This window comes from Nerophis lumbriciformis, linkage group LG36 (assembly GCF_033978685.3).
Source record: "Nerophis lumbriciformis linkage group LG36, RoL_Nlum_v2.1, whole genome shotgun sequence".
Taxonomy (NCBI): Eukaryota; Metazoa; Chordata; class Actinopteri; order Syngnathiformes; family Syngnathidae; genus Nerophis; species Nerophis lumbriciformis.
Window position 1 is genome coordinate 8,574,227 of NC_084583.2, and position 15,969 is coordinate 8,590,195.

Genomic DNA, 15,969 nt, shown 5'->3' on the forward strand with positions numbered 1-15,969 from the left:
AAACCCCCTGGATGTCTTGGCTCACACTGTCCCTTATGCCACCGAAGATGATCAAGAGAAGAATATCGACCCTAGCTTCCCTGGCCTGCTGACATGAGGGTATGTCTACAGAATATATTAATTTATGAAAATTGGGCTGTCTGCACTCTCAAAGTGCATGTTGTTGCCAAATGTATTTCATATGCTGTAAACCTAGTTCATAGTTGTTAGTTTCCTTTAATGCCAAACAAACACATACCAATCGTTGGTTAGAAGGCGATCGCCGAATTCGTCCTCGCTTTCTCCCGTGTCGCTGGCTGTCGTGTCGTTTTCGTCGGTTTCGCTTGCATACAGTTCAAACCGATATGGCTCAATAGCTTCAGTTTCTTCTTCAATTTCGTTTTCGCTACCTGCCTCCACACTACAACCATCCGTTTCAATACATTCGTAATCTGTTGAATCGCTTAAGCCGCTGAAATCAGAGTCTGAATCCGAGCTAATGTCGCTATAGCTTGCTGTTCTTTCCGCCATGTTTGTTTGTGTTGGCTTCACTATGTGACGTCACAGGAAAATGGACGGGTGGTTAAAATCAGGCACTTTGAAGCTTTTTTTAGGGATATTGCGTGATGGGTAAAATTTTGAAAAAAACTTAGAAAAATATAATAAGCCACTGGGAACTGATTTTTAATGGTTTTAACCATTCTGAAATTGTGATAATGTTCCCCTTTAAAAGTAACTTAATGTAATAAATATGACCGTAATTAGACGTTCCTAGTTGGTACATACTAGTCTTAATCAGTTAAATGCACTAGCCATTGGTGATGAAAGTGCTTAAAGTAAGTGAAAAGGTTAAGTCAACACCCACAGTGAATTCAGTACCAACAGGTGTGTGTGTGTTTGTAACCTTGAGACACACAGCTGACTATCAGGTTACCATGCAAATATTCCAGTGTGTTCTGAACCGCCTGCCACTTGCACAATGGTCGCTAGAATAATCACAACAACATTTTAATGGTGCCTTCCTTATTACCCGGTATAAAGTCTTCAAACCATAAATATACATCTATTTTCCTGACATGACCTGAACTGCAGCTCAAGGGAAATCCCGTTCGTTGGAGCAAAGTCTACTCAGTGTACAAGTTTGAGATTATTTTGATACAAAGTGAATTGAAACTGGACTTTGGCCTGCTTGAGGTGGACATGGTGATTAAAATGTCACTTTACCTGTTGACCATTCATGCAGCTCAGTATCTGGTCTTCCTCTCTAGCGTATCCTTACTGTACATCAGGGAATGGACCAAGTGGAGGGGATCATTCATATATATCATTTATATTGACTTATTTATGAAAGAGACATTTTTGTTAACAGGTTAAGTGTGTTTAATGATATTACAAGCATGTTTAACATTCCTTTCTTTCATGAAGACAAGAATAAAAGTTGGTGCATTTCCTGATTCTGATGACTTGCATTGATTGGAATCAGACAGTAGTGATGATAACATCCACATTTTCAAATGGAGGAGGAAAAAAAGTCCTCCTTTGTGTCCAATACCACATGAAAGTGCTTGCTTTTTGCCATCTTGTTTGTCCAGCTTCCATACTCCTTTTAAGTTAAGTTAAAGTTAAAGTACCAATGATTGTCACACACACACTAGGTGTGGCGAAATAATAGACTGTATTTATATTATTCACATGTGAATAATGCTGTATAATAGACTGTATTTATATTATTCACATGTGAATAATGCTGTATAATACTGTATGTATATTATTCACATGTGAATAATGCTGTATAATACTGTATTTATGTTATACACATGTGAATAATGCTGTATAATAGACTGTATTTATATTATTCATATGTGAATAATGCTGTATAATAGACTGTATTTATATGATTTACATGTGAATAATGCTGTATAATAGACTATTATTCACATGTGAATAATGCTGTATAATAGACTGTATTTATGTTATTCACATGTGAATAATGCTGTATAATAGACTGTATTTATATTATTCATATGTGAATAATGCTGTATAATAGACTGTATTTATGTTATTCACATGTGAATAATGCTGTATAATAGACTGTATTTATATTATTCATATGTGAATAATGCTGTATAATAGACTGTATTTATGTTATTCACATGTGAATAATGCTGTAAAATAGACTATGTTATTCACATGTGAATAATGCAGTATAATAGACTGTATTTATATTATTCACATGTGAATAATGCTGTATAATACTGTATTTATATTAGTCACATGTGAATAATGTTGTGTAATAGACTGTATTTATGTTATTCACATGTAAAAATACCTAAATGTTTATTGTCTATTGTGAGCGAACTGTGGTGCTGAATTTCCCCCAGGGATCAATAAAGTACTTTCTATTCTATTCTATTATTCTCTGCATTAGACCCATCACCCTTGATCACCCCCTGGGAGATGAGGGGAGCAGTGGGCAGCAGCGGTGGCCGCGCCCGGGAATCATTTTGGTGATTTAACCCCCAAATTCCAACCCTTGATGCATTTTTATAGTCTTTGGTATGACTCGGCCGGGGTTTGATTATACACTTTACAACAAATACAATGGCGGCAAACTCTGTGGCTTGCTCGCTTGTGCACGCCAGCTTTCTGAGACTCTTATTTTGTTAGCGCAGGCAGAAAGACGCAGCGCTTTTATTGTGAAGACAGGAACTGTGCGGTCGGTCTTTAGAGTTTTGACGGCAGGTTCAAAGCCCGGGCACAGGTGCAGTGAGGATGCCTCGCAATCCTTATTATCATTCATGTCAAAATAAGCCTGGCAGCAGTTCAGGCTTGTTCCGTCAAGTTTCACACCCGCAACATATCTTCTGAACAGCTGCCTGGCTTAAATGAGGCTGGAGACCCCCGTTCCAGTGGGTCACTTTTGGTAAGCAAAGTTGGCGCTGCGGGATGAACCAAACGCCGGGTTGAGGCGCCTGATGCCGACGCTCATCAGACCCCAGAAAAGGTGTTGGTTGATATAGACCGCAGGACGGTGGCCATGGAAGTCGGAACCCGCTAAGGAGTGCGTAACAACCCACCCGCCGAATCAACTAGCCCTAAAAATGGATGGCGCTGGAGAGTCGGGCCCATACCCGGCCGTTGCCGGCAGCGAGAGCCGCGACGAGTAGGATGTCCGCCGCGGTGCGCGCTGAAGCCTCGGGCCTGAGCCCGGGTGGAGCCGCCGCAGGTGCAGATCTTGGTGGTGGGAGCAAATATTCAAACGAGAACTTTGAAGGCCGAAGTGGAGAAGGGTTCCATGTGGACAGCAGATCGGTCCTAAGTCTGTTGAAATAAAAAGTGTTTCTCGCCTTCCTGTCGGTCATTTTTTCTTAATAATGATCTGGCAGCAGCCTGCGTCGTCTCACAAGACCCTCGGGTGCCGTGAATGTCAATCAAGTGACGAAAGTCACGTCTTGGTGGAGATTGATCATCGCTCATTTTTAGGTCTATTTCTTTAATGCCTGACAGGCGGTGGACTGACACACCCTCTGCCATCGACTGGTAGCTCGCCATCGACGTAATCATCAACAAGAAGCTTTATTGGAGACCTAAAGCTCTTTTCATAAAGTCCGCAAACTTCTTTGGCTGACCGGGCACAAAAGGCTGAAGGACGGACAGATCCATGGTCCGGAGTGTTTCCGTCAGAGTGCTGAGAGGCAAACAAACATTCTTTTGTCTCTGGTTCTACCGTAGTGTGCAGCCCACAGACTTACCTGCAGGTGCAGTAGAGCAAGTGGGAGTCCAGGTGCAGCTGTCTGGCCAGTTCCAGCTGGTGGTTGTCCATCAGCTTGTCATTGACCACCACCAGCAAGGCTTTGCCCGCACCCAGGGCCTCCAAGCAGCTTCCCGCCCCTGAGAAAGACCAGGTCGCAGATTACCAACGGGGTAACTTCTGGTTTGCAGGGACCACCAACCCAGTATTTGGAACTCATTTTAAAAACATGGTGCTTAGGGCTGGGCGATATATGGAATTTACTCCATACATCGCGGGTTTGTCTCTGTGCGATATAGAAAATGACTATATTGTGATATTGGAGTATACATTCTCACAGTTGCTTTTAGCTGCGGGCATTACACTACAGACTTTTCTCACTTTTTCTTGTCTCTCCTTCTCAAAGAGACATAAAACAAGCGCACCTTCTTACATACGTCACATACTGTCGCGCGTGCAACGTCATACGTCCTCACAGAGCAGAGAGGTAGCGGCATGGGTAAAGTTAACTGTGGTGCTAGTGGAGCGGTGCGAGTGGTAATACGAGAGAGAAAGAAGGTGCAAATCTGGTAACAAATGAAGGAAGAATTAATAATTCCCAAAAAAAACAGCATGGGGTCCATCGTCTGGTGGTGGTTTGGCTTCAAGCGGGAAGATGTTGAACAGACATCAGTAATATGTCAAGTATGCGGCAAAAGCGTTGCTACAAAAAGTCTATCTATCTATGGCATCTGTTTGTCTCGAGAGACAATAGAGTTTTGCGCTCAAATGTCAATTCATGTGCAACGCCTGTTGTGACTATATAAGCCAATTCTTGACAGGCATGCTTTGTTGCAGATCCTGCATGTATTGTTGGTTGATTCAGTGGGGGTGTGACTGTTCGCTTTCTACGTTCATGCTTCTCCTCCCACTGTCTTACTCTTCTGATGTACGCCCTCCTTCACTAACTTCCTCCATTTCCCACGTTCAGCTGAAGAAGCTTCCCAGTTTAATGGGTTGATGTCACTGGCCTTCATATCACGCTTACACGCATCTTTAAAACGAAGGACAGGTCTTCCCACAGCCCTTGTTCCAGAGGCCAGTTCTCCGTACAGGATGTCTTTTGGAATGCGAGTGTCATCCATTCGATTTGAAAAGTCACCCGCTAGAGAATGAGGAGTGTTTGAAACTCCGCATGTCAACATCTCCGTTCGGTGCCACACCCACAAAATGCCCAAGCAACCATTTCCACATCAACACCGTATGAAAAAAAAAAAAAGTCAAAAACAGGAGATAACATCCGCAGGAACCAACCACATACAGTTTTTGATTTCCTATTATGCAGCTCTTTTTTTTTTGACAGTTATTGAAATATCTTGTGTGACATCATGCACAAAAGTGCACTTTATTTGTTTTAAACTATTGTAGTGGCGTTCTGTACAAAAAGTGCACTTTAATTTAGTGTTATTTAGATAAGTTATCTTAGTGACATCATGCACAAAAGTGCACTAATAGCTTGCTTTAAAATGTCTCTGACAATCTTGCACTTTCTGTTTTGGAAATGACATGAATGTTTGTGCCACTGCTTAATAACAGTTTAATAAATACACTTTTGCTAAATTGACTTAGTTGTGAGTTCCCTCTCTGCATGAAAGTTTAAAAGTAGCATATATTAATGCAGTATGAAGAAGAATGTTTGAATGTAGACACATAGAATCATCATACTGCTGTGATTATATGCATCAAGTGTTCATTCAAGGCTAAGGCAAAATATGGAGATATATATGGTGTATCATGACATGGCCTAAAAATATCGAGATATTAATAAAAGGCCATATCGCCCAGCCCTACTGGTGCTATTTGCCTTCTTGCAGCATTCTTCACACCAATGACATCTGGGGAATCCCAGTGGATAAATAGGGTCACAAAAGCCCATTTGTCCATCCGTCACAGATCACACTTTTATTTGCATCACAACAGTACTGGAGATCTAATCATGAGAGCTAATCTCTTGATTACATTTGGATGATGTTTCCCCCTCATTTTTGTCCAGTCATCTGGAATGCCCTACCGGTAACAGTTAGAGATGCTACCTCAGTAGAAGCATCTTAAAACTCATGTGTACACTCTAGCCACACCGCTTGATGGATTGTACTTTGCTTCAACATAGGAGTATTATTATGGTGTGTGTATAAGGTAAGAAATATTATCTGGCGTTTTGTTTCACTATATTATGCAAAAGCCACTTTTCTTACTATCTGGTACCTGCTGATCTGTATTTCGGATCTGAATAATCCTGAAAAATTGTGCGAGTCCACCTTTGTAGTCGATAAGCTTCTTCTTTTTCTCCATCTTCTTGTTATGGGACATTCATGCTCCACTGTTGCCATTTCTAATATAAAGTAGTGTAAAGTTCTTACTTATATCTGTCAGTAAACTCGCCATGAAAGCACTAAAACATACCGGTGTAGTGAGTTTACATTATTCACCCAAGGAACTTTAGTTATTAGAGAGTTCCGGTCGGATACTTTTTTCACGGGACCCATTTCGGGCGTTGTTGTTGCACGAGTGAGCCACGAATGAGGAGATGCTGCTCCGTTATTGATTGAAGTAAAGTCTGAATGTCATAAAAACAGTTAGCGCCATCTTTTGACACTTCTTCCACCCCCGTCCTTGCACGCTACACCGCTACAACAAAGATGACGGGGAGAAGACGCTGTCGAAGGTGAGCCACGTGAATAAGACCGCCCACAAAACGGCGCTTCCTGAAGCGACGCTCAGAAAGCTACCGTACTTTAAAATGGTCTGTAAAACATCATCTATGCATCATTTTGACCAAAGAACCACCATTACATCTTATGTAGACCACAAGGAAGTCTTTTACATTTATAAAAAATATGACGGCGTGGCACAGTTGGGAGAGTGGCCGTGCCAGCAATCTGAGTGTTCCTGGTTCGATCCCCAAATGTGGTTAGGGCCTTGCATGGCAGCTTCTTCCATCATTGTGTGAATGTGTGTGTGAATGGGTGAATGTGGAAATAGTGTCAAAGAGCTTTGAGTACCTTGAACTTGGGCTGGGCGATATGGCCTTTTATTAATATCTGGATATTTTTAGGCCATGTCACGATACACCATATATATCTCCATATTTTGCCTTAGCCTTGAATGAACACTTGATGCATATAATCACAGCAGTATGATGATTCTATGTGTCTACATTAAAACATTCTTCTTCATACTGCATTAATATATGCTCATTTTAAACTTTCATGCAGAGAGGGAAATCACAACTAAGTCAATTTAGCAAAAGTGTATTTATTAAACTGTTATTAAGCAGTGGCACAAACATTCATGTCATTTCCAAAACAGAAAGTGCAAGATTGTCAGAGACATTTTAAAACAAGCTATGAGTGCACTTTTGTGCATGATGTCACTAAGATGACATATCTAAACAACACTAAATTAAAGTGCACTTTTTGTACAGAACGCCACTACAATAGTTTAAAACAAATAAAGTGCACTTTTGTGCATGATGTCACACAAGATATTTCAATAAGTGTCAAATAAAAATGAGCTGCATAATAGGAAATCAAATAGTGTATGTCCTTCGCTATGTGGTAGGTTCCTGCGGACGTTATCTCCTTCTGTTGTTGACTATTTGTTTCATACGGTGTTGATGTGCAAATGATTGCTTGGGCATTTTGTGGGTGTGGCACTGGCCGGAGATGTTGACATGCGGAGTTTCAAACACTCCTCATTCTCTAGCGCAGGGTGGGCAATTAATTTTTACCGGGGGCCGCATGAGCAACCCGAGCACTGCTGGAGGGCCACATCGACAATATTTCAATTAAAATTTTGCTCAATATTATTTGTGATATACCATAAGATAAATAATAATAATAATTAATAATAATAATAATACTTTCATTTAACCTAACTTAACTTTATACAAAAGCAGATTGCTTTTGATGGTTTTATTTTTAACACTGTCTTACACTACACTTCCTGATGTATAACACAATGCAAAAATGTCAATTTCTGCACAGGGTTAATTTAATGTTTATCCTGCATCCTCTATAAAAGTCCAACATTTTTCCCCGTCAGATTTGGACAACCATCTGTTGTCACACCTGCCAGCTTGTCCAATTTCAGTCCTAACATGTCCAAACACGCATTTACCTATGTGAACAAGTCATTACCTGTGGTTGTCCCTTTTAATTGACTGCATGGCTGCCAGCTCCTCCGTGATTTGAAAGTCAGCAGTTATCCCACGTAAGAAGATGAGCAGCTGGGCGGTGTCACGTACATCGCAGCTCTCATCCAAAGCCAGCGAAAAACAGTCAAAGTCGGCCGTTCTGTTCTTCAGCTGAAGCTCCAAGTTTCAGGGCATATCAGCGCAACAGAGTCCAGTAAGCACTCCTTAATAAACTCCGATTTTGTGAGAAATGACGAAACTTGTCCTGACGGCTGCATTCTGGGGGTGTGAAATTTGGCAAAAAGTCCTTGTTGGGTTTGCAGTTTTACCATCAACGCATCAGCCTCCCTTGCGCTCTTCATCGGACAGATTCTGGTATTTTTCCTCGTGCTTCGTCATGTAGTGGCAATTCAAATTTTATTCTTTAAACACAGCAAGCTGTGTACCACAAATTAAGCACACGGCTTTACCTTTAATTTCTGTAAAGAAATACTTGGCAGTCGATGTCTTGTTGAAAACACGGCATTCGTCATCAACTTTTCTCTTTTTAGCGTCTCGGGTGTAATCCGTGCATCACTTGTCGCTGTGCACCTTCACTCACAGGCTACACCCGGACATACGTCCATAAATAACACTTTTCAAAATAAAAGCAGCACAGTTGTATTGCGCGCACGACATAGATGTTTTTTAAACTTTATTTTGTAATTTGTGATTGCCGCTGTTCACATTCACTCGCATACGTCCACACGGAAGTAATACAAATAACGCTTTTCAAAACAAAAGCAGCACCGTTGTATTGCACACTCGACATAGATACTTTTTTAAATTTATTTTGTAATTTATGATTGGCCTCACGCGGGCCGGACAGGTACGTACAAAGGGCCGGATGTGGCCCACAGGCCGCAGAATGCCCAGGTCTGCTCTAGCGGGTGACTTCTCAAATGATGCTACATTAGTAGTGCTGCTACTTTTTGTAGCAAAGCTTTTGCCGCATACTTGACATATTATGGTTTCCTGTTCAACATCTTCCCGCTTGAAGCCAAACCACCGCCAGACGATGGACCTGTGCTGTTTTTCTTGGGAATTAATTATTTTTCCTTCATTTGTTACCAGATTCGCACCTTCTCTCTCTCGTATTACCAATCGCACTGCTAGCACCACAGCTAACGTTACCCATGCCGCTACCTCTCTGCTCCGCGAAGGCGTTTGTCGTTGCACGCGCGACAGTATGTGACGTATGTAAGAAGGTGCGCTTGTTTTATGTCTCTGTGAGAAGGAGAGACAAGAAAGAGTGAGAAGAGCCTGGAGTGTAATGCCCGCAGCTAAAAGCAACTGCGTGAGAACGTATACTGTTTTTTTCGGACTATAAGTCGCTCCAGAGTATAAGTCGCACCGGCCGAAAATGCATAATAAAGAAGGAAAAAAACATACATAAGTTGCACTTAAGTATAAGTCGCATTTTTTGGGGAAATTTATTTGATAAAAGCCAACACCAATAATAGACATTTGAAAGGCAATTTAAAATAAATAAAGAATAGTGAACAACAGGCTGAATAAGTGTACGTTATATAAGGCATAAATAACCAACTGAGAACGTGCCTGGTATGTAAGAGTCTTTCAAATAACTATAACATATAAAACATCTTATACGTCTAGTCTCTTACGTGAATGAGCTAAATAATATTATTTGATATTTTACGGTAATGTGTTAATAATTTCACACATAAGTCGCTCCTGAGTATAAGTCGCACCCCCGGCCAAACCATGAAAAAAACTGACTTATAGTCCGAAAAATACGGTACTCCAATATCACCATATAGTCATATTTTATATCGCACAGAGACAAACCCGCGATATATCCAGTATATTCCATATATCGCCCAGCCCTACCTTGAAGGTAGAAAAGCGCTATACAAGTATAACCCATTTATCATTATTTATGACTCCTTTAATGCGCCTTATAATCCGGCGCGCCTTTTGTATGAAACTAGACCTGACTAGACCCGCTCAGCGGCAGTGCTCCTTATAATCCGGTGCGCCATATGGCCCGGAAAATAGGGTAGGTGATTGATTTGGATGATGCCAGGTGGGATACATTGTGGATGTCTATCGCTGCGTTTGCCAATTTAGATGAAATCGACAGCAAATGACATTCAGAAGTGTATAACCAGCATGGACACAGTGTTGCATGTCAATAAAAAGAGATGACAACTTGCCTGCGTGGCTGATGACCAGGTCAGCCTGCTCCATGTCCTCTGCTATGGAGTCTTTAAAGGGAAACACCTCCAGGTAGATGTGTGGACAGGTGTGGGCGTCTGGGAGAAAGGATCCTCGTCCAACCTGAAGGACTAACCGCTCATATCCGCGGTCTTTTAGAGCCTGTGTCACAATAATACTCACTTTATAGGATGATATTGCATATATTGCGTGATTCATAGTACATTCATTAGACGTACAACATAATGGCGAACCTCTTTCCACTCACCTTAACAGCATGGACGGACGTTATTTTCTCGATAAGCTCGTCAAAGCTGGTAGTTCCCACGGTGACAAACACAGTCTTCATCGCTGTTCATGAGAATTAATGCTCAAATTAAACTTATAAAAAAGTGTCTTCTGTCGTTTCCTACGTCACCAAAAACACGCGGCCCACGGCCGCCGTCTGACAAGTCACTTCCGGATTGAGTGCGTGACGTCACTATCACCACAGGCTTGGGTGCCTCTTGTGGCCTGGAGGAGAACTGCAACGTTTTGGAAAAAAAGCCTCCCGACGTTTCTATATAGGTCAGCAACACAAAATGTTGAAGGAGCCATACTGGACCAATAATAATAAAAATAAATCCGTCTGGAGCCGCAAATAATGAAGACAACACATGATGTAAGTGTCTACATTAGCCTTCTATCAAAATGACTTTAAAAGTCTTATATCCATCCATCCATTTTCTACCGCTTATTGCCTTCGGGGTGGCGGGGGGTGCTGGAGCCTATCTCAGCTACAATCGGGCGGAAGGCGGGGTACACCCTGGACAAGTCGCCACCTCATCGCAGGGCTAAAAGTCTTATATAAGTGTTATAATGAAGGCAACACATGATGCAAGTGTCTATATTAGCTATACTAGCCTACTATCAAAATGACTTTAAAAGTCTTATATAAGTGTTATAATGAAGACAACACATGTCTAAATTAGCCTACTATCAAAATGACTTTAAAAGTCTTATATAAGTGTTATAATGAAGGCAACACATGGTGTAAGTGTCTATATTAGCCTACTATCAAAATGACTTTAAAAGTCTTATATAAGTGTTATAATGAAGGCACTCCTCTCTGAGCTGCCACCTTAACGTGGTAGAGGAGTTTGCGTGTCCCAATGATCCTAGGAGCTATGTTGTCCGGGGGCTTGATGCCCCCTGGTAGGGTCTCCCAAGACAAACTGGTCCTAGGTGAGGGATCAGACAAAGAGCAGCTCGAAGACCTCTATGAAGAAAACGACTAAGGAACCCAGATTTCCCTTGCCCGGACGCGGGTCACCGGGGCCCCCCTCTGGAGCCAGGCCCGGAGGTGGGGCACGATGGCGAGCGCCTGGTGGCCGGGCCTGTCCCCATGGGGCCCGGCCGGGCACAGCCCGAAGAGGCAACGTGGGTCCCCCCTCCAATGGGCTCACCACCCATATCAGGGGTCATAGAGGTTGGGTGCCATGTGAGCTGGGCGGCAGCCGAGGGCAGGGCACTTGGCGGTCCGATCCTCGGCTACAGAAGCTAGCTCTTGGGACGTGGAACGTCACCTCGCTGGGGGGGAAGGAGCCTGAGCTAGTGCGCGAGGTGGAGAAGTTCCGACTAGATATAGTCGGACTCACTTCGACGCACAGCAAGGGCTCTGGAACCAGTTCTCTCGAGAGGGGTTGGACTCTCTTCCACTCTGGCGTTGCCGGCAGTGAGAGGCAACGGGCTGGGGTGGCAATTCTTGTTTCCCCCCGGCTCAGAGCCTGTACATTGGAGTTCAACCCGGTGGACGAGAGGGTAGCTTCCCTTCGCCTTCGGGTGGGGGGACGGGTCCTGACTGTGGTTTGCGCTTACGCGCCAAACCGCAGCTCAGAGTACCCACCCTTTTTGGATTCACTCGAGGGAGTACTTGAGAGTGCTCCCCTGGGTGATTCCCTCGTGCTACTGGGGGACTTCAATGCTCATGTTGGCAACGACAGTGAAACCTGGAGAGGCGTGATTGGGAAGAATGGCTGCCCGGATCTGAACCCGAGCGGTGTTTTGTTATTGGACTTTTGTGCCCGTCACAGATTGTCCATAACGAACACCATGTTCAAACATAAGGGTGTCCATATGTGCACTTGGCACCAGGACACCCTAGGCCGCAGTTCCATGATCGACTTTGTAGTAGTGTCATCGGATTTGCGGCCTCATGTTTTGGACACTTGGGTGAAGAGAGGGGCGGAGCTTTCTACCGATCACCAACTGGTGGTGAGTTGGCTACGATGGTGGGGCAGGATGCCGGACAGACCTGGCAGGCCCAAACGCATTGTGAGGGTTTGCTGGGAACGTCTGGCAGAGTCTCCTGTCAGAGAGAGTTTCAATTCCCACCTCCGGAAGAACTTTGAACATGTCACGAGGGAGGTGCTGGACATTGAGTCCGAATGGACAATGTTCCGCGCCTCTATTGTCGAGGCGGCTGATTGGAGCTGTGGCCGCAAGGTAGTTGGTGCTTGTCGTGGCGGTAATCCTAGAACCCGTTGGTGGACACCGGCGGTGAGGGACGCCGTCAAGCTGAAGAAGGAGTCCTATTGGGTTCTTTTGGCTCATAGGACTCCCGAGGCAGCGGACAGGTACCGACAGGCCAAGCGGCGTGCGGCTTCAGCGGTCGCAGAGGCAAAAACTCGGACAAGGGAGGAGTTCGGTGAGGCCATGGAAAACGACTTCCGGACGGCTTCGAAGCAATTCTGGACCACCATCCGCCGCCTCAGGAAGGGGAAGCAGTGCACTATCAACACCGTGTATGGCGAGGATGGTGTTCTGCTGACCTCGACTGCGGATGTTGTGGATCGGTGGAGGGAATACTTCGAGGACCTCCTCAATCCCACCAACACGTCTTCCTATGAGGAAGCAGTGCCTGGGGAGTCTGTGGTGGGCTCTCCTATTTCTGGGGCTGAGGTTGCTGAGGTAGTTAAAAAGCTCCTCGGTGGCAAGGCTCCGGGGATAGATGAGATCCGCCCGGAGTTCCTTAAGGCTCTGGATGCTGTGGGGCTGTCTTGGTTGACAAGACTCTGCAGCATCGCGTGGACATCGGGGGAGGTACCACTGGATTGGCAGACCGGGGTGGTGGTTCCTCTCTTTAAGAAGGGGAACCGGAGGGTGTGTTCTAACTATCGTGGGATCACACTCCTCAGCCTTCCCGGTAAGGTCTATTCAGGTGTACTGGAGAGGAGGCTACGCCGGATAGTCGAACCTCGGATTCAGGAGGAACAGTGTGGTTTTCGTCCTGGTCGTGGAACTGTGGACCAGCTCTATACTCTCGGCAGGGTCCTTGAGGGTGCATGGGAGTTTGCCCAACCAGTCTACATGTGTTTTGTGGACTTGGAGAAGGCATTCGACCGTGTCCCTCGGGAAGTCCTGTGGGGAGTGCTCAGAGAGTATGGGGTATCGGACTGTCTGATTGTGGCAGTCCGCTCCCTGTATGATCAGTGCCAGAGCTTGGTCCGCATTGCCGGTAGTAAGTCGGACACGTTTCCAGTGAGGGTTGGACTCCGCCAAGGCTGCCCTTTGTCACCGATTCTGTTCATAACTTTTATGGACAGAATTTCTAGGCGCAGTCAAGGCGTTGAGGGGATCTGGTTTGGTGGCTGCAGGATTAGGTCTCTGCTTTTTGCAGATGATGTGGTCCTGATGGCTTCATCTGGCCAGGATCTTCAGCTCTCACTGGATCGGTTCGCAGCTGAGTGTGAAGCGACTGGGATGAGAATCAGCACCTCCAAGTCCGAGTCCATGGTTCTCACCCGGAAAAGGGTGGAGTTCAAGTACCTCGGAGTCTTGTTCACGAGTGAGGGAAGAGTGGATCGTGAGATCGACAGGCGGATCGGTGCGGCGTCTTCAGTAATGCGGACGCTGTATCGGTCCGTTGTGGTGAAGAAGGAGCTGAGCCGGAAGGCAAAGCTCTCAATTTACCGGTCGATCTACGTTCCCATCCTCACCTATGGTCATGAGCTTTGGGTTATGACCGAAAGGACAAGATCACGGGTACAAGCGGCCGAAATGAGTTTCCTCCGCCGGGTAGCGGGGCTCTCCCTTAGAGATAGGGTGAGAAGCTCTGCCATCCGGGAGGAGCTCAAAGTAAAGCCGCTGCTCCTCCACATCGAGAGGAGCCAGATGAGGTGGTTCGGGCATCTGGTCAGGATGCCACCCGAACGCCTCCCTAGGGAGGTGTTTAGGGCACGTCCGACCGGTAGGAGGCCGCGGGGAAGACCCAGGACACGTTGGGAAGACTATGTCTCCCGGCTGGCCTGGGAACGCCTCGGGGTCCCCCGGGAGGAGCTGGATGAAGTGGCTGGGGAGAGGGAAGTCTGGGCTTCCCTGCTTAGGCTGCTGCCCCCGCGACCCGACCTCGGATAAGCGTAAGAAGATGGATGGATGGATAATGAAGGCAACACATGACATAAGTGTCTATATTAGCTATATTAGCCTACTATCAAAATGACTTTAAAAGTCTTATATAAGTGTTATAATGAAGGCAACACATGACATAAGTGTCTATATTAGCTATATTAGCCTACTATCAAAATGACTTTAAAAGTCTTGTATAAGTGTTATAATGAAGGCAACACAAGATGTGTCTATATTAGCCTATCAAAATGACTTTAAAAGTCTTATATAAGGGTTATAATGAAGGCAACACGTGGTGTAAGTGTCTATATTAGATATATTAGCCTACTATCAAAATGACTTTAAAAGTCTTGTATAAGTGTTATAATGAAGGCAACACATGGTGTAAGTGTCTATATTAGCCTACTATCAAAATGACTTTAAAAGTCTTATATAAGTGTTATAATGAAGACAACACATGATGTGTCTAAATTAGCCTACTATCAAAATGACTTTAAAAGTCTTAAGTGTTATAATGAAGGCAACACAAAATGTGTCTATATTAGCCTACTATCAAAATGACTTTAAAAGTCTTATATAAGTGTTATAATGAAGGCAACACATGGTGTAAGTGTCTATATTAGCCTACTATCAAAATGACTTTAAAAGTCTTATATAAGTGTTATAATGAAGACAACACATGTGTCTAAATTAGCCTACTATCAAAATGACTTTAAAAGTCTTATATAAGTGTTATAATGAAGGCAACACAAAATGTGTCTATATTAGCCTACTATCAAAATGACTTTAAAGGTCTTATATAAGTGTTATGATGAAGGCAACACATGACATAAGTGTCTATATTAGCTATATTAGCCTACTATCAAAATGACTTTAAAAGTCTTATATAAGTGTTATAATGAAGGCAACACATGACATAAGTGTCTATATTAGCTATATTAGCCTACTATCAAAATGACTTTAAAAGTCTTATATAAGTGTTATAATGAAGGCAACACATGACATAAGTGTCTATATTAGCTATATTAGCCTACTATCAAAATGACTTTAAAAGTCTTATATAAGTGTTATAATGAAGGCAACACAAGATGTGTCTATATTAGCCTATCAAAATGACTTTAAAAGTCTTATATAAGGGTTATAATGAAGGCAACACGTGGTGTAAGTGTCTATATTAGATATATTAGCCTACTATCAACATGACTTTAAAAGTCTTATATAAGTGTTATAATGAAGGCAACACATGGTGTAAGTGTCTATATTAGCCTACTATCAAAATGACTTAAAACATATTATGTAAGTGTTATAATGAAGACAACACGTGTCTAAATTAGCCTACTATCAAAATGACTTTAAAAGTCTTATATACGTGTTATAATGAAGGCAACACATGGTGTAAGTGTCTATATTAGCCTAATGTCAAAATGACTTTAAAAGTTGTATACAAGTGTTATCATGAAGA

At 43.6% G+C, this 15,969-nt stretch overlaps 1 protein-coding gene across 1 annotated transcript; it reads right to left on the minus strand.

Annotated features, from left to right (window-relative positions):
• Nucleotides 1–475: 475 nt before the first annotated feature.
• LOC133576988 (UDP-N-acetylglucosamine transferase subunit ALG13) lies at nucleotides 476–10,856 on the minus strand. Its single transcript, XM_061930446.2, has 4 exons — nucleotides 10,390–10,856; nucleotides 10,121–10,283; nucleotides 3,732–3,870; nucleotides 476–3,667 (listed from the first exon to the last, which is right to left on the minus strand). The coding sequence occupies exons 1-4, from the start codon at nucleotides 10,468–10,470 to the stop codon at nucleotides 3,556–3,558; spliced, it is 495 nt and encodes a 164-aa protein (XP_061786430.1). The 5' UTR covers nucleotides 10,471–10,856; the 3' UTR covers nucleotides 476–3,555.
• Nucleotides 10,857–15,969: the final 5,113 nt, after the last annotated feature.

Bases quoted from the DNA above. Each gene is read 5' to 3' on its own strand.
- LOC133576988 (XM_061930446.2), bottom strand. From the start codon at position 10,470: ATGAAGACTGTGTTTGTCACCGTGGGAACTACCAGCTTTGACGAGCTT. The intron at 10,284-10,389 runs GTGAGTGGAAAG...ATTGTGACACAG, and splicing joins CGTCCGTCCATGCTGTTAAG to GCTCTAAAAGACCGCGGATA. The intron at 3,871-10,120 runs GCAAGTTGTCAT...GGTCTTTCTCAG, and splicing joins CCTGGTCATCAGCCACGCAG to GGGCGGGAAGCTGCTTGGAG.